The following is a 19,491-nucleotide window of genomic DNA, read 5'->3' as shown; positions in this document are numbered from 1 at the left end:
GCTTTTCTCAAGTTATCTGTACCCTCCACAGGCTTTCCTAACCTTTGTGTTGCTGTTTCTTTTTGTTTTGTAGATATTCATTCATGTTCTAATGATACATGTCTGCATGGTGGCACATGTTTGAAAATGGGCAATACCAATATCTGCAGCTGTCCACCTGGATACTCTGGGGACTGGTGTGAAATAGGTAACCATTCTACAGTCTAAGTTATATGTGAATCTAGTCACTACGCTTGGGTTTCCCAAATAGATGTTGTGTTTATTTAGACTTCTTTTCATCTACTTATAATTTAGACATTGATGAGTGCCAGGAGAACCCATGTCGCAATGGAGGTACCTGCGTAGATGGACTGAACAGTTTTACCTGCGTGTGTCTTCCAAGCTACACAGGAGCTCTCTGTGACCAAGGTAAGGGGCACAAAATATTAATATACCTAAATATTGATAACCGTCTAAGAATGACTTTGTAGCTAGACTGGATTATAAGAAGTCTCTTGAATTACAAAATAAAATGTCATTGCCCATTGGAGCTGTGCAGTTTGACATAGACTACATTGCCAAAAATATTCACTCACCCATCCAAATAACTGAATTTAGGTGTTAAAATCACTTCCATGGCCACATGTGTATAAAACCAAGCACCTCGGCATGCAGACATCTTCTACAAACATTTGTGAAAGAATAGGTCGCTCTCAGGAGCTTAGTGAATTCCAGCTTGGTACCGTGATAGGATGCTTCCTGTGCAACAAGTCCAGTCAGGAAAATTTCCTCACTACTAAATATTCCAGTCAACTGTCAGTGGTATTATTACAAAGTGGAAGCATTTGGGAATGACAGCAACTCAGCCACAAAGTGGTAGGCCACTTAAAATCACAGGGCAGGGTCAGGGGATGCTGAGGTGCATAGTGCGCAAAGGTCACCAACTTTCTGCAGAGTCAATCGCTACAGACCTCCAAAGTTCATGTGGTCTTAGCTCAAGAACAGTGCATAGAGAGCTTCATGGAATGGGTTTCCATGGCCAAGCAGCTGCATCCATGCCTTACATCACCAAGCGCAATGCAAAGCATCGAATGCAGTGGTGTAAAGCGCCGCCACTGGACTCTAGAGCAATGGAGATGTGTTCTCTGGAGTGATGATTCACGCTTCTCCTTCTCGCAGTCTTGGTTTGGCGTTTGCCAGGAGAACGGTACTTGTCTGCATTGTGAAAAATGCAAAGTTTGGTAGAGGGGGGATTATGGTGTGGGATTGTTTTTAAAGAGATGGATTTGGCCCCTTAGTTCCAGTGAAAGGAACTCTTAATGCTTGAGCAGACCAATAGATTTTGGACAATTTCATGCTCCCAACTTTGTGGGAACAGTTTGGGGATGGCCCCTTCCTGTTCCAACATGACTGTGCACCAGTGCACATAGCAAGGTCCATAAAGACATGGATGATTTGGTTTGGTGTGGAAGAATTTGACTGGCCCGCACAAAGTCCTGGCCTCAACTTGATAGAACATCTTTGTGATGAATTAGAGCGGAGACTGTGAGCCAGGCCTTCACGTCCAACATCAGTGTCTGACCTCACAAATGCGCTTCTGGAAGAATGTTCAAAAAATCCCATAAACACACTCCTAACCCTTGTGGAAAACCTTCCCAGAAGAGTTGAAGCTGTTATAGCTGCAAAGGGTAGGCCGACATCATATTGTGTGAAGGCAGATGAGCGAATACTTTTGGCAATATAGTGTATATTAGCCTAAGCCTATTCTTGGGGTGCCAAAGTGCAGTGTTTGTAGTGGGCTAAAAAGACAAAATTACGGACCACACTTTGAGCATCTCTACTTTATATAATCAATCACCAAACTACTGACCATTTCATGAGTTATTCTTCATCAGACAGAATCCTATATTCTGAGATGCTTATTTCAAAGGGCTGGAGAGTTCTTATTATAACCTGAGACCAGCAAGCAGGTCAACAGACCATTTTATTTTTTTCACATCCCTTAATTGCATCTGTTCATTTTGAGCATCTCAGATTTTGGCTAATAAGGTTACCTGTCGTCAAGGCTGTATGAACTCCTAAAGAGCTGAAAATCAAAATTCATTATTTAGGTAGTTCAGTAGGAGGTCATACTGCTGACATTTGGTTTGTGTTTTTGTGTTTGGTGCTTAATTTAAGAAATGAGTTTTAAGTAATAATAATAAAACAGTAATGCTTCATCCCATGAAAGTTTCTGTAGTATCATGTCCTGCTTCAAGTAAGCATTTTTGGTGGTAATGGGCTTCATGACTCAACTTGGTAATGCCTTAATGTAGTATGAGAGGGTCCTAACCTCAGCTAAATGTCTCATCAACATCGCAGACACTAAGCATTACCAAACCCCCATTTCATCCAGGGGTGATTCAGCATGAGTGTCTGAATACTTATACACAGCTGCTTTCTCAGACTCTAATGCCAAAAGGCAAACAGCACACAAAAAGCTGTTAAACAACAATTTACAATTTAAGAATAAACCACAGTATAGGCCAAGATAAGGAATCGGTAGTTGCAATGGAATAGAAAATGACTTTTTTAAATGTTATTTGTTTTTGTATAACAGTTTAGATCATTCAACTTGACTTTCAAATGACTCTTACTAGCTTTTAAATGTCTCTTAATAAAGCACACATATATTACTCTCCTAATGCAGTAAAAGTTGGGCTTTTCAGCTGCTCTTCTTCAGCATCTTTCCTAAGAGGTTTGGTGATTAACTGCTAGTCATTAGTGTCTCTGCCAGGGCAAATCTTCTCCAACCCAGGCCATTTTAAACAAGCTATCAGCCTGAAACAGCGCAGCTTAGGGCTGGTCCAAAAACAGCCACAATGATTGATGATTAAACATGGTTCATTTGGAGAGTTGTTATATATATATATATATATATATATATATATATATATATATATATATATATATATATATATATTTTTTTTTTTTTTCAGAATCATTGTACAGTAGGACAGCAAGCAACCCTGCACAGTGACCTCCTGAGGATATAAAATGACACATTTCCTTATTCTTTTTCACCAGGCCTTAGCAAAAGAATCCAGCAGCTTACATGAATAGAGCTCTTGAGATTCTTACTTACTTTAGCTTGTCCTGATATTACTGAGGCACAAGTGTTGATCTCAGACTCAGCATGTCTCATTTAAATGTTTTGTAGTTTAGTGGGAGGATAAAAGAGAGATAAAATCAAAGGCCCCCAGGTAGAGCATTTTAAGAAAGTGGCCATTCAAAGATCATGAAGGTCTTAACCAAAACAGACTCTCAGATTTATGGTACTGGTGCCAATTTACTGCACGCTGAGAGCTTTTAACTTAGTGAAGTGATAGTACTGTTTTTCAGGGTGATCACCACTATAAGAATATTTTGAATTTTTACATGTTATGAATTGGCCTTCAATACTGAGCAACTTGGCAATGCCAGATCAATTATCTTATATTTCTTTCTATCAAACTGATTGTTGAACATTTCTCTCCGCTGCAGATACAGAAACTTGCCGCTATGGCTGGCACAAATTCCAAGGCCACTGCTACAAGTACATCCCCCACAGGCGCACCTGGGATGCAGCCGAGCATGAGTGTCGTCTACAGGGTGCTCACCTTGCCAGTATTCTGACTCATGAAGAGCAACAGTTTATCAACCGTAAGTGTTAGAGGTTTGTTTTAAGACTCTGCAGGAACTGGATTTGTCTGTATTTCTGGTGTGTAATACTGCTAATATGGTAATACTAATAAATTATAATAGACAGTAATAAATGACAAAGAAACAGTCCTTGGTTGATTACTGGCAATAAAATCAAGTTACAGTTGTTAGGAATGTTTTGCATCCCCCCTTTTTATAACAGTGATTGCATAGCAATGATTTCATGAATACAATAAAAAACAGATTGAAACATTTTGTGTTTTACTTAGATATACAAAATAAACAGTAGTATGCAAAAGTGGTGGTGAAAAATGTAGGTAAAAATAAGTTAACACAAACACACACACGCATTATATGTGTGTGTGTGTGTCTGCAAAAGCTTTTAGGCAAATAATTAGGAACTGTGCACCAAGATTTTCTGAAAACTGCTATTTAAGCATGTTCTCTTAACATATTTTCACTTGGAAAAGCAATAAACTGTAATTTGACAATATCTGCAGTTCAAATATCTGCATATAAATAAATATCCCATGCAAGACATTGTTCTAAATCTACAGACAGCTGAAGTGGTAGGAACCTTTTCTGCACAGTTAAGGAAGTAAACAGATTTCTCTGGGCAGTTACTGAAGAGAGAGAAGTGACGTTTATAGCCACATGTTTTCACCACGACACTAGAATGGAGCACAGCTTTCTCTGGCTTGAGAAACAGGAAGTGTGATGTCTAAAAATGCCCTTTATTTTTAAAGTCTGAGCAGGCACACCTAATATGGCAGAGGAATTAACCTACGTGCTCCATTTTATCCTGGCAGGACTTGGCCATGACTACCAGTGGATCGGTCTGAATGATAAGATGTTTGAAACTGATTTCCGGTGGACAGATGGCCATGCTGTGGTAAGAAAGTTCACCAGGATTAATGTGTTCCTCTAGTCTGGGGGATAAACTTTATAAACTCTTAAATAGAAATGCGCTGGGAGAATTTAGATGTTTCCTTGTAGATACAGTATTATTTGACTTCCGGTATTGCTTTGCATGAAATCCAGTGGGAATAATGATGGTGCTTTATAGCTTATCTACAATTGTTTACAAAGTGCCTAGAGAAAGAGTTTAGGTTAGGATTAGGATTGAGGTTAAGGTTAGGTTAAGAGAAAAGTTTAAAAAGAGTAGATATTTTTATGAATGTGAAATAAAGATGAAGTGTGCATCTTCAAAGCATCTAGAAGAGTCAATCAAAGAAAAATCTAATTTAAAGTACACAGATTTGTCAGGATTAGCAAATCTTACGATGTTCGCTGCTTTTTATCAGCGTGTCTGTGTGTGTGCGTGTGTGTGTGTGTGTGTGTGTGTGTGTGTGTGTGTGTGTGTGTGTGTGTGTAGAACATGGGGGAGGGTGGGGGTTGCAAAACGTGCCCCAATTGTTCTTTGAGCTTTTCCTCCAGCGCACAGGAAAGTGGCTAATTATTGCTTTGGGTCGTGTGGTGCCGATTGGGCTCTCACTTCAAAGATGCAAGCTGTAACCGGGGGATGGGGAAGAGAGAAAGGCCTTGAGGGGGCAGGAGATAAGCGGTGTTTGCCGGTGGAGGTCCTCTCCAAGCTGAGAGATTAAAATAAACTGGTGAATGAACAAAAGCGGAGGAAGCTGACAGGTGTGGACAGGTAGCAGCTCTGCTCAGGAAATGGACAGGAACCAGATATACAGATGGGCAGCACCTGGGGCTGCATACAACTGTGAAGGACAAGGCCTAGAGGCGTGTGAATATGTGTGTGGTGGTGTGGGCTAGATGAATGTGCTTTTAGTTTGCAGATTTTTAGCCCCCTTGAACTAGAAGGGCCTATAAGTCAGGATCAAAGTTCACCTCCCTAGTCTCATTAGTTTATAACAAATTCAGTCATACAGTACTGTGCATAGGTCAGACAGCCGTTATCAGTCAAATAGCCATTGAGCGGAGATCATTTTTATTCCTAAAAAGTTCAGTCTTAGAAGTTGGTTGCTTTCTCTGCTTCTTACAATCCAAGTATTCCCAGAGACATTCAGTGATAGTATGCATTAGGATGTATTTTGTTCTGAGAACACCAGCAGCTTCTTTGTTGCATCTCTCAAAGACAAAAGCTTTAAGTACTATTTACCTGATGGTGAAAGTTTTGATGGTCTACTTGGTCTTTCACAGTTGTAAGTAGCCCGATTTTCTGTATGTCTTGTAATAATTTTTGAAATCGAGTTTTGTAAACTCCTGTTAATTTTTAATTTTCCTTTGACTTTCCTCTTCTTTATGCAAATGCCTTATCTTATATCTAATCTCCTCAAATGGAGAAGTTATTAGCTTTTGAGACACATATAAATACATTGGTAGCAGTTACTAAAGCTTAAGATTATTAACTGAATAAAAAGTCTGCACTTTAACGGGTTAAGTTTGCATTCATATAGTTCGGCATACATAACTGTAGACAGGAAGGTGGAGAGGCTGTGAGAGTGCTTGTGTGAAGTAAGATGTCATTCTGGTTGTCATGAGAGTAAAAACTGCATCATTACAGAACGTCTGCAGGAAACAGAAGGTAGTCAGTGGAATAGCGTAATAACAGGACACGTGGCAAAGTGGTCTGCATGGCTTTGAAGGATCAGTCGCGATCCACAGTTCTGCTGAAAGATGGCAACCATAAGCATTGAAACTCACATCCATAGCACATTCCACAGGGTTCAGTTGAAACACTGTAAAGAAAAGAGCCCCTCAGCTGTTCATCTAAATTGCTTCAGCTGTTACAGTGATTGGCACTAGGGAGAAATCTCTGACCTCCCAACATTACATTTCTTTAGGAAATGATGTCGTTCACTCATGAAATCTTCAAATTTCACCATGATTTGATTTTGACACAATTCAGAATTATTTTCAAAACTATAAAATTGTAAGCATGTCTAGAGGAACTATTTACGCTGTAATGGCATTCAGACAATAAAATAGCTTTTTTCCCTGTTTTTGGGGGTGGGGGGATATTCACATTTCAAGCAGAAGAGTTAGGAGTAGGCAATATGAAGGCAACTATAAAATAAAACTTGTGATAAATCATGTCACGTCACATCGACATTACTTCCAGCGTCGCTGTGAGTTGCAGCCTTTCCAGTAGAATATGGGTAGAAATAACTTAGTTGCTAAATTTCCTTCGGGATCTATCTATCTATCTATCTATCTATCTATCTATCTATCTATCTATCTATCTATCTATCTATCTATCTATCTACAATGTGCTTTGCTGGGTATATAACACCCACACGCACGGCCTAAAAATGAAGGTCTGGCTTGATGTTTAGGTCTAAATGCGAAATCAGTGACATATGATAATGGTAGTAGATGATACATATATCCCCAGAAGACGCCTCCTTCACCAAATTTTGAACGTTTTCTTAATTTTTTTAAAGCTCACACAGTCATCAGAATCATCTGCTCGGGGAAGGGGTCAAAAGAACAACCAGTGTTCGATGGTCCTCCCTTTTTTCCTCATGTCTTAGCACTATGGCAGCCAACGCGGCTTCATTGCATTAGTGGCCATTAGAAAAGATGCAGTGGCTGGGTTCATGTGTTTTATAGGAAGATTGGATGTATCTTCATTCTCTCAGCTTGTTAGCATCGTACAATAGGAGGAGACTTTGCTAGGAAGTAAAATTGGGAAAAAAAGCAATGTGGATATTCAGTAAAAATACATAAAGTGTCCATTCCTAATTGGTGTGGGATAATGGGTAACTTTCTATTCAGCTTTTCGATTAAGTACAGTGAACAAGTACTTTAACTGGGGAGATGTTTCAAGTACATGAATGTGCATAATTATGAGCATGACCTCCACCCAGGATGGAACATTTACAGAAAGCAACTGATTGCGTTGCTGGATAAGCATTTACTGTATCCACCCGTTTTAAACACTACCAACAACACCCACGACAGTGAAATAACATGATACGCTGTGCTGCCACTCTACAAGTGGAAGTAGAATATGTGGCATAGTTACAACCATAGTGCTCTTGAAAGTTAGTGTCTTCTTTGCTTAAGAGTTGGAATATCAACTCCAGCCTACTGCGGTGCATTTATCTTCATAGGTCGTAAACACTTCATTTACTTATTTCCTGGCCTTTCCTCACTTCTCTCTTTGGTTTTTGCATTCTTTCCATCTAAAGAGAGGCATGCTTGGGCAGTGAGATTGGGAGGGGCAAAGAAAGAAAGGAAGCTTTGGTTTAGAGTTAGAGGGTTCAAAATGGTCCTGAAAATACCTTGCAGTGCAAATGATCATCCTCCATCACACTGTGTGGAGTTCATATTCTGGTGTTGCTAGTATACAGGGATGACATTTATTGTGGGCTTTGGCCAGTGACTGTGGCCAGCTGGCTGCTTGTAGAGAGGGGCCGGAGACCGGGAGAGCTGATCAGAGATCAGATTGGAGTCCAAGTTACACATAGTGTTGTTTATATACTTTGCTGACCTCAGATCTACATTATCTGTAATGTCTACTGGCCATTTACTGTAACTCAGTCACCCCAGGTTAGAGTGTATTTTGTAACTTGAATCATTACTAAACAGCGCAGCCAAGCCACAAATAGCATTTTATGAGGAATAAACTAATAAAATGGTCCAAACCCACTTATAATGGAATACAATCTTGTTCCCTTAACGTACATTAAAGTTAAGAATATTTTGGCTTTCTGATTTAAAGTTAGTATCTGAGATAAAAGGTTTTGATATGACAGCAATTTTTATTGCTGAACTACAGTTGAGTCTTGACTTATGTCTGCGAAGCACACTACATCTAGAAGTCCTCATTTTGAGTTGTGTTGCAGTGCAGAGGTAGACAGCTCCACCTAGTGGACTCACTAAGAAATAAGTCATTGTTGTGCTCCACATGTTGCACATCATTAGCAATTCATAACCTTCCATCTCTTTTTGTAATACAGATATGTCAACTTAATGAACCATAAGAGAGATAAATAAATCAGCAGTTGAAGTATATTAGCATATAATTCTAATGATGCAGGCAACAAATGGTACCATTTGCAAGCTGTTGACTGCCTGAATAAAATCATTTTAAATCATTTTACTGTTATAGATACTTTCAGAGAAGACTGTGGCAAGTATATTTCCATTGTTTAGTAAACAATAATAGGTTATTGATGGATCTTTTTAAGGTGGCCTTATCAAACTCAAGTAGAACATGTTTGTAAGGGAATTATGGGAGAAACGTATTGTTGTGCTCCGAACATTTTAGTGAATTTAAAACATCAAGTTTTGGGCCACCTTAAAAGTTTTTTTATTTAAAAAATGCTATTTATATGCTTGTTTCAATTTATGCACCTAAATAAACACACACACAGACACACACACACACACACACACACACACACACACACCATCTAAACCGCGTCAGGGAGGAGGGTATAGCTGGCATATCCTTGCTACCTAAATAAACAGAAATAAATAAGTGAAAAGGCATGTTTCTTATAACAGAATTTCATCTAGCATCACCTTACCCATATGTTTTTCTTCTCTTGTAGCAATATGAGAACTGGAGGCCCAATCAGCCAGATAGTTTTTTCTCCTCTGGAGAGGACTGTGTGGTGATGATCTGGCATGAGGATGGTCAGTGGAATGATGTTCCCTGCAACTATCATCTCACCTTCACCTGCAAGAAAGGAACAGGTGAGTTTTTTGTAGAGATGGGAGCAGCTTTTTGTAGAATAAGGGGGGAGGCTCATCAACACTTCACATGGAAACTCTTCAATAAAAAGAGCCAATCAGCTTGTTGTTAAAGCTACAAGTCTAAAAAGCCCTGCCTTGTTGCAGAGATATACTCTGAAAAATGATTTGAGTCAGACACCACAAACAGTTTATGTGAATTTATCAGATTTCACCGGTAATTTCATTTCTGCTTTTGAAACGTTAATGCAGCTCCCAGTTTCAGCTTTATAGATCTGTCCCCATTCAAAGAGACAGAAGCCTGGTCTTGAGTGGAAATAACTGGGACAACTGCAAAGATGACTGCTGAGTGGACACACTCTGCTATAAGGATTTTTGTAATTTTTTGCATGATTAACCCCTTAAATGGCCAGGGCCCTGCATGCCCAAATAAACGTCAGTGACCTAAGAACAGCTCAAATTGTTTGCATTGTAGTCCGTGCTTACTGAATAATAAGACTTAGCTTGTAATAGGCCTGGTATTTTAGGGGGTTACATTTTTAAGGATCTAAACAAATGTAAACAAAGTCGTTCAGGTGAAATGCAACATTCTGCATAAACTTACAGAATTGTTCAGTATAGGAACCAGATGTTTGAAGAGTTTAATGCTTGTTAAAGCTACATCACAGAAGGTTACGCCATGATGTATTAAATGCCTGAAACTTTGTTTTACCATTGTTCTGGACTAACATGTATTATTTGTAAAACATTCAGGGTGGAAAGGTATATTACATTTACATTACATTTAAATACTCAGAAGGTACGTGTAGGTTCAGTGATTGCTGTGGATAGTAAACTATTGGCTGTATTTGCATTCCCTGTTCCTGGCTACTCTTACCACAATTGTAAAGAAAGCTGAGTGAGTGGTGTTCTACAATGATGCATTTCACATCATAGCAGTCTGAATGATTTTGTTTACATCTCAACAATTGAATTATGCAGAAATTTTGAAAACAAAAGTTTCCCCATAGCTCTGAATGTTCAAGGATATACATAGAACTGTGTAGATGTTGTATGGACTTCTTATAAAATGACGTATTTGTGCATGTTTTTTTTTTTTCATAAGATAATTGATACCAATTGACATCCCAGAGAAGAGGCCCTTGTATTGTTTCTGTCTTTGTGGCAGAACCATGAAAGCTTTTATTTACTTCAGATAATCACACTAGTTTTTCAAAAGAGCTGCATCTCCCCAACTACACTGTGCTTTGTTGGAAGACAAATGTTCACAGCTGAGATGAGCATGTTGAAATGAGCACTAACATTGTTAGCACTATTATGACTATTATTATTAAGTATATTTCTCTACCTTCTGCTCTGTCCGGCTTACAGTGTCATGCAGTCAACCTCCCTTGGTGCAGAATGCACGTACCTTTGGGCGGATGCAGCCACGCTATGAGATTAACTCGCTAATCAGATACCAGTGCATGGAGGGCTTCATCCAGAGACATGTCCCCACAATCCGCTGCAGAGGAGACGGCTCATGGGACCTACCTAAAATCTCCTGCATGACCCGTAAGTGCCATTTCTACCATTGTTTAGATAAGAAAACAAACAAAATGTCAAAATATAACACAATATATCTTGTATATATTATTTTGTTATTGTCAGTAAGATGTTTTGACCATTTAAAATGATCATGGTAGTTTGTAGATTGATCAGTTTTAGATATAATGACCTAAGGTACACTATATGTCCAAAAGTTTGTAGACACCTGCTCATCCATAGTTTTGTCTGTAATGAAGTGAATTACACTAGATGTTGGAACACTACACTAGATGTTTGAACATTGCAGGGAGGATTTAAACGCATTCAGCCACGAGAGCAAGAGTGAGGTCAGGTACTGGTGTTGGGTGACTCGTTGTGAATCACAATTGCTTCTCCAACATGTTGGCTGGTGCTCCACATCTAAAGAACTGCTACACAGCAGGTGCTGAAAGGCTTAATACCTTTTAGCCAATGCTTAGCAGTGGGCATGGTGACCTTAGCCTCATGTGCAGCTTCTTCAGAGCGTCATTAGCTGACTTCACTCAATTGTAAGAAGTGCCCAGATTCGTTTGGACATACAGTGTATGTACAAAGGCTGTGAATGGTTGGAGGACAGTTAGCATGATCCTTTTCTCATGTTCTATGCTACTAACCTTCATTCATTATTAGCAATGTAAGAATGAAACTGATAGTCGAGTATTGTTTTATAAGTAAAAACTTCATTCAGTACAGAACCTCATATTCATATGTGTTAGAGAGGATGATATTTGATTACTTGTTGATATTTGATGATGTTTGATTGCCCTGTTAGAGAGTGGCTCTCTGAATTGATTAGCTGAGACTTGAAGGACAAAAAAAGAGAGAGAAGAGAGAGGAGTGATGGGTATTGTTGGACAATATAAAAGTATTAATAAAGAACGTGTTTGTGTGCTTGAGATTAGTTCATCCACGCCAACGCTACCTACATTCCAGGCCAAGCATCACGTATTACAGCAACATTAGCCTTTTGGATAAAATATTCATAGCATAGCATTCTTGTAGTTGAAATGATGAGGTGATTGACAATCCTGACCCAATCATAATGCTGTTAGTGTATCTAAAGTATGCTATGTTAGAGGAAATAATCAAGAAATTGTTGATTGTTGTGCTGGAAAACTGTAATCTATTCTGAAAAATGTTTCTGGATTTCCTTTCCAGCCTCCAGCTTCCAGAGGGCATATGGCATGAGGTATCAGACTATACGGATTTATGGCAACCATCGGAGGAGATCCACAGAGGAATCAGATTCAACCCACAAACACCATCGTCATGCTTTCCAAGACAACCGGACCAAGCATTAGACCTCCTTTCTATGGCAGTATGTTCCCAACAACTGAGCTTTCTTAGCGAGATCACCAAGAGAGAGTTTTCTTTAACTGTACATGATGGATCTTCATGTGATTTAAAAGAACACAGATAATGCATATATGGAAACTGGACAAGGGCAGAGATCTGAAGTTTAGATACTGGAGTCAGCACAGTGCCTTTTCAGTATTTTAGGAGTAAGGATTTTTTCTTTTTTTGTCTAAAATATACTCAGCTGGCCACACTGAAAAAAGACTGTCACTGTTTCTGCTGGATGACTGACTTCTTTGCTAGTGAATTTAAAAATCGCCTTTCAACTTCTGCTTTGGATCACACAGTGCCTTCTTTGTCAAATGTATGCTAATATGCAGAACCAGCTCGTAGATTCACTTTTACAAGACCTGTGGAGATCAGAGAAGGTTTGCTCATCAAAGTCAACTCCACACAATGGACCCTGAGCCAGCGCACAACATTGGTATGGATCTAATTCACACTGGCTAATGAATCTAGTTTTGGTGGAGAAGATGCTAACATAATGCTGCAGTTGGGCTGAGCATTGAGAACTGATCCAAAAGCAATACATGCTACAGTAAGGAACACTTAAGTGCCTTGAACGAGGCAGCCAAGTCAACGCTATTGTGAGGCCATTTTGATATATTGCTGTTCACAACAAAAACGTTTTTGCTTGCATTTAATACTTTAATATCTTTTCATCCTTCAAAGGGCATTCTGGCCAAAATGGAAAACATATCTATTGCTACAGCTAATGTAAACATTCCCACTCACATCCTTCAACAGTACTGCAGTGGTTCCTAGAGTGGAACTTCATATTATGTATTTTAAAGGTAGGCAGATACAAAAAGAAGCAACATAGCTAACATTACTGCTACGAAGCTGAAGGTCACTGAATATATATTAGCTTTTATATCTGTGTGGGTGGGGAGGGGCATCCTAATGGTTGTACCATGTATTCATGCAGTGCATGCTGGGCATTGCAGTGTGAGCAAACTGATGGATGAAAAAGATAAGCACATCTAACTGTAATCTTAGGCAGGAATGCCCCTTCAGAGTTCTGGTACTACAAATAACTTCAGTTTTCCCAGCTTTCATGTCTTTGGATGATGTAAAACTACTTTTAAGAGAATGTACTTTGTGAATTGCTCAACAAGACTTGAACCAAATGCCTTTTAACAGCATGCATGTAATTTATTTTTCGAGCTGCTTTTCATCTCCTTGGGGTTGCAGTTAAAATGCAACATCTTGGAGATGTAACACGGCCTGGCAATCAAGATCCATATGGAGGACTGTCAACGACAAATCACTTGTGACTGAAATGGAAACTGACGCAACATTTGGGTTTTTTGATGGACCAAGTAGATTAAAGTGCATCAGCCAATACAGCTTTGCTTCACTGAATATTTCAAGTTTCACTGCACATCTTCATAATTCATAATTGTGGTCATCTGTAGGCTCATCCCAAGTGTTTTTGAGTTTTTTTATCTAGTTTTCTTTTGTGTTTTGTCATTTGTGTTTTACCCAAAAATGCACATATCTTTTTATATTTATAGTATAACGTCTATTGTATAATGTGAATGTCTGGGGTTTTGTGTGCAAAAAACATTTGTACGGAAAGTTGCTTTTTATACCTACCATGTGTCACCAAAGAAAAAAAGAAACTTTATTCCATCCAACAATGTCTCTTGGTCATCTTCTGTTGTAGCACTGGCTGGGTTTTCATTCAAACAGTTCTAAAATAATACATTACTTATATATAATATTATTATATGAAAATTTGGCAGAAAAAAAATACAAATTAAGTTTGGTTTCTACTCACTACAGTTATGTGAAGAAACTTTAGATGGAGGTAGGTTACCATGATTTTGGGGCTGCATTGAAACAAGCAAGGTAGAGAGATTTGAGTCTGTTGATTTAATTAGAATTACCTTTGTAGCCATTTGCCATCTTATGGCTGCATTGTTCACAGCTCAGCAATGACCCACCTGAAAAACAAACGCATCAGGTGATTCTGTGAGCACATTTTACAGAGCCATTTATCAAACACGCTTTGGATCAAGCATTTCAGAATGTCAAAAGCAACCTTCGAAAAGAGAAGAACAGTTAACTGCAGATGATATTGGTAATGATTTTGTCTTATATAATAAAATAAAGGCTAATAAATGGTTCTTGGTTTGGAAAGAATCGGGAACCGTAGGGCAGTGTTCATAAAGCTACATGACACTTTCATTGTATTGTCATGCACACAACACACACACACACATACATATATATATATATATATATATATATATATATATATTAACCAATCCTAAACATTTACAAAGATTTATTTATTCTTATTGATATTCTGTATCATAAAGACTGCTTTTGTCAACTTTGATGTCAAGTTGACAGAACATTCATGCCATGTGACATCTGTTTTTTTATTACATGGATTCTGGCATTCTGAGTTTTTTGAGTGAAATGACAGAGCACATTACAACAACTGACTTTGTAGCTTAGTATGTATGTATGTCACATTGACATAATGCTGATAAACACTTGAAGAATTCAGGTTTAGATACTCAGACTTTGATGAATCCAGGTTTAGATACTGAGGCTCTGATTAATTTAGGCTTAGATACTCAGACAGTAATCATCCAGGTTTAGATACTCAGACTGTGATTAATCCAAGTTTAGATACTCAGACTGTGATTAATACCAGGTTTAGATACTCAGATTGTGGTTAACCAGATTTAGATACTCAGACTGTGATTGATACCAGGTTTAGATACTCAGATTGTGGTTAACCAGATTTAGATACTCAGAGTTTGATGAATCCAGGTTTAGAAACTCCAGCTGTGATTAATACTAGGTTTAGATACTCAGACTGTGATTAATCCAGGTTTAGATACTCAGACTGATGAATCCAAGTTTAGATACTCAGACTGATGAATCCAGGTTTAGATACTCAGACTGATGAATCCAGGTTTAGATACTCAGACTGATAAATCCAGGTTTAGATACTCGCACAGTAATCATCCAGGTTTAGGTACTCAGACTGTGATTAATACCAGGTTTAGATACTCAGATTGTGGTTAACCAGATTTAGATACACAGAGTTTGATGAATTTTGATGAATCTAGGTTTATAAACTCCAGCTGTGATTAATACTAGGTTTAGATACTCAGACTGTGATTAATCCAGATTTAGATACTGAGGCTCTGATTAATTTAGGTTTAGATACTCAGACCATGATTGAACCAGGTTTAGATGCTCGGCTGTGATTAATCCAGGTTTGGATAGCCTGAGATGAATCCAGGTTTAGATACTCAGACTGTGATTAGTCCTTTTTAGGTTCTTAGCTGAGATTAATCCAGGTTGTGAAGCTCAGGCTGTTTAACTTAATACCAAAATGATTATCCAAACATCAATAATACACAATTTCACAAGTTAGAAAAGAATATAAATTAGACAATGTAGAGTAGTCATTGATCCTAGTTAATCTCTAATTTTATATTATGCCAGCAAGACGTTCTGGGGTACCAAAAACTTGCTTTTGGCCCCAGAAAACTAGTGCCAGCCTTGCAATCATGTAACCTTATGAACACGACTCTACAGTAAAGTGTTCCCAAAAACTCTTTACTGTAGGAAGATTACTTTACACAAACTTCTTGAAGTTTAGACAGCCTCAAATATGGAGGCATTATAGATGCTCTCTGAACTTTAACTACGTTCTGCACATGTCCACATTTCATTTACAGTTCAAAGGTTCTTTCCAGAAGCAGAAGTGTATCTTCTATGGCATCACTCCAATGAGCTCTTTTTGGCACATTATGTAAGAGTGTATATCTCGCATACACAAAATCTCTACTTAGAACTTCAACTCTGGTAAAAATGGCTCTAATGTAGCAATGACACTCGAAGAAAATCAGTGGTTCTCCAAGTCAGTTCTGGATTTTGACCAGCAGATGGAGTGATTTGTTTAGTCTAGACAGGCTGCATAGCTTCTGTGGTGAGGTGTAAGTGTCAGAAGCTATACCTCAGTGAATACATGATACAAAGGAGCTATTATTGGTAAGAAAGACATCTGAATTAATTAATAGTGCAGGAAATGGGTTTTTTATGGAAAAAGCAGTCGCTTAGCAGGAGATCATAATACATCATTCCATATGTGGTCCCAAAATAAATGTCCCAACAGGCCTGGTCCCATACTGTCTCTTGTCACATTTGCACAGTAGCTAAATAAAACAGTAACAGTCAGACTGACAATGCAATAGTGCCCCCTGTACATGGCATTTGGTTCACATTTCCACTCCTTTCATCCTTTTTGTCTTATTATGAATTTATAATAACGGTAGATTTTTAGAAATGGCATGTTATTAAAAGTTATTTTGCTGTTACAATACAATATAAAAATATTACAACAAATATTTAGCAAAATTTCCAAAAAATCTATATAAAACTAAGCTATTTCAAATAAATAGCCTCTTTTTTTAAAGTTGTTCCAACATTTTATCCAGAGCTCTGGTAAGTGAACTATGCCAGACAGGAGCTTCACGTTTTTGCCAAGGTTCTCAGTTTAATCACTGATAAGTTCCCAAAGCTCTTCTCCTACTCCCTCAGTTTTCATAGTGTCATGTCAAATAATGTTTAATCAGTGAACTACTTAGAAAAACATGAATGCATCAATTAACTCTTAAATGTCTACAGTTATTACTCTCACTTTGTCATAGTATTTAAACATTATTGCCTTATTACACAATACTTACATAGTCATTACACAGTAATGAATTACACCTCCATTCCATTTTCAATCTACTTTGACAGGAGTCTACAGTTTTGATGTTTTGCATGTGAGAAAACCCTCAAGGCTACATCTTTTGTGCCTTTAGTTAGGGAACGTAATCTTGCCCTTTTCCATTGCAATTTATTTTTTTTTAACCCCTAACAAGCTGTGAGCCTGCTATTGGGCCCAAAGTTTTATTACACACTTCTATTACCTAAGAAAAGCTCCATTAGCAGATATTAGTCCCTGTAGTTGAATACAGCCTTAGAATGAATAATAAGCCTTTGAATATAATGAGGCTGGAATGTTAAGGGGTTAAGATACATTGACTCTAATCTGACTCTAGGCTTATTATTTAATTTTTCTGTTTTAAAACAGTATGAAAAAGTATAAATGTGTATCTTTTCCTTGGGTAAGTGAATGTAGTTGATCTGTCAAAGTCATTTAAGATACACAATTGAACCTTAAGGCCACTGTTATACCTTTGAGGGTACATTTACACTGACTGTAATGAAAACAAGCAAAGCACGACTGCATTCACAAAATAAATTTTAGACCAATTTTAAGCCTTAAATAATGCTTCATCTTCAACTTATGTACATGAATGTGGTATCCATATATCTGCTTATTTCAATAAGCTACCATTAATATCAAATTTCACTTTTCTTTCAACACTTATAACTGCAAATTCTAAGGCTTATAGATCAAAAGACCCACTGAGAATGGAAGACTGATTTAGCTTTGTGAAATAAAGTTCGTAGAGTTCTTGCTGTATATCACAGCAAAGGTCAGTGTGGTTGACCTACGATTGTTTTGTCAGCTGTCCAAACAAGGCGTCTACGGATGATATGATTGAACAAGGAGAACAACTCGCCTCACGGCTTTTTCCCACATCACGAATCACGCAGCTGAGACATTTGACGCCACTGGGAGAACTTAAATCAGGACTACATAGAAGATGAACCCTGGACTGAAGCACAGTTAATCTTCAATGTAATGGCTGTAAGGCACAAAACAACCATCCCAGAGGACCCCCTGTTGCTGTTTGTTGTTTCTCCACATCCTAAGCAGTTTGGAAGGTCAAGCTAAAATCAGACCAGAGCATAGCAGGGGATGGGAGCAAATGTGCCCAGTCAGGGATTTTGACTGCATCAAATTGTCCTGGGATTATGAAACAGGAAAAAGGAGCAGTCCATGGAAGAGTGATGCCCTGTTGCAGTAGAAAATGAGGTGTCAAAAGAGTGACCAGCTTTGAAGGATTTGCTTGTTTTAGTGAAGAAAATCCCCTCGGAAAAAAACCAGTGATATAGCAGCTTTGTGCCAGCTGAAGGATGCAGAGCTGAGGAATGTATTGAGGCAGCAATATGGAAGCATATAGTACAGAACCTTTGCCTGAACTGTTATGAATGACGACTATTTGTGTGAGACCTAAAATGGATTATCTTAAATGGACCATATGCAGCCAAGTTCAGTCACCAGTTATATATACAAACCCTCAACTGTTTATGTATATTGCCAGGCAAAAGTCTAGGGACACCTTGCATTACATTTGCAAAGTAATGCTTATTTTATAATTTAGAAAGAAAAATAGCTAATTTAGTAAGAAAACCCCTACAAATGTGTTGTTATTACACAGATTGTGTATCGTGGAGTCAGGAGAATTTCTGGTGGGCTGGTTATTGTGAGCTGATGTATAAACTCATGCATAGAAGCATCAAAACACCCAGACGAACTATAAATGTTGCATCCAAATGTACCTATACTAGTAATTCTAATAATTTAGGGGTTAAACCAGTGGCCACCACCTCAAGAGGTGCAGCCCCAGTTTGATGACTGTAGCTGAGTTTTATACAGAGGATAGAAATTAGATGAAGTTACAGCTTAAATGATCTACAGTTACATCCAGGTGCCTTTATGGGTAGATAACATGTAAATAAAATAATTCAGTGATTTAAAATCCTCCATTCTAGCGACACTTACCAAGTCAGAGCTATTCACAGTGGTGGTGATAGGAACCAAACATCTGAAGACTTTAATGCACCTAAACTCCCCCAGAGAAAGTTGCAACATAAAATGGTTATGAATACACTGTCAGACATTGTTTTACAATAATTCTGTAATAAAGTTTTGGCCTGAAATATATATTTTTAATCCTTTCATGGAGAGGTGCATGCATGGTGTTCCCAAAGAAAATTGATTTTTCTTCAGATTTACTGCAATTTTACCATCATCAAAACTTTGAAGACATATGTAGGAAAACGAGTGGTTTTGGATAATAATTACAATAACTACGCTGTTCACAACTCCTGCTTCCTATAACCACTGCTGTAAAGAAATGTTTCAAAATTGGTAGGATTCCCCTTTCATTGACTTAGTTAGCATTATTTTTGTAGCATACAGCCATAATTCTGTCACATTTAAGATCAAATGATTTTGCCAGTTTTAATTTATCACTAGCTAGCCACTTTGATTATCTCAGAGTTTGGGATGAGCTGCTCTGCATC

At 38.1% G+C, this 19,491-nt stretch overlaps 1 protein-coding gene across 3 annotated transcripts in view; it reads left to right on the top strand.

Annotated features, from left to right (window-relative positions):
• The window catches only part of vcana (versican a), a 44,842-nt gene extending 30,950 nt beyond the window's left edge, over window positions 1-13,892 (top strand). For all 3 annotated transcript variants that reach the window (XM_037531737.1, XM_037531738.1, XM_017695574.2), the window contains 7 exons: window positions 74-187; window positions 295-408; window positions 3,502-3,660; window positions 4,470-4,552; window positions 9,189-9,333; window positions 10,702-10,884; window positions 12,055-13,892. In XM_037531737.1, the coding sequence (XP_037387634.1) occupies window positions 74-187; window positions 295-408; window positions 3,502-3,660; window positions 4,470-4,552; window positions 9,189-9,333; window positions 10,702-10,884; window positions 12,055-12,197 (941 nt within the window). In that variant the 3' untranslated portion in view covers window positions 12,198-13,892. The remainder of the gene's footprint in view (window positions 1-73; window positions 188-294; window positions 409-3,501; window positions 3,661-4,469; window positions 4,553-9,188; window positions 9,334-10,701; window positions 10,885-12,054) is intronic.
• The last annotated feature ends 5,599 nt before the right edge of the window (window positions 13,893-19,491 follow it).

Source organism: Pygocentrus nattereri, chromosome 20 (assembly GCF_015220715.1).
Source record: "Pygocentrus nattereri isolate fPygNat1 chromosome 20, fPygNat1.pri, whole genome shotgun sequence".
Lineage (NCBI taxonomy): Eukaryota > Metazoa > Chordata > Actinopteri > Characiformes > Serrasalmidae > Pygocentrus > Pygocentrus nattereri.
Note: the sequence above shows the minus strand (reverse complement) of the source record. Positions and strands in the feature narration are given on the sequence as shown.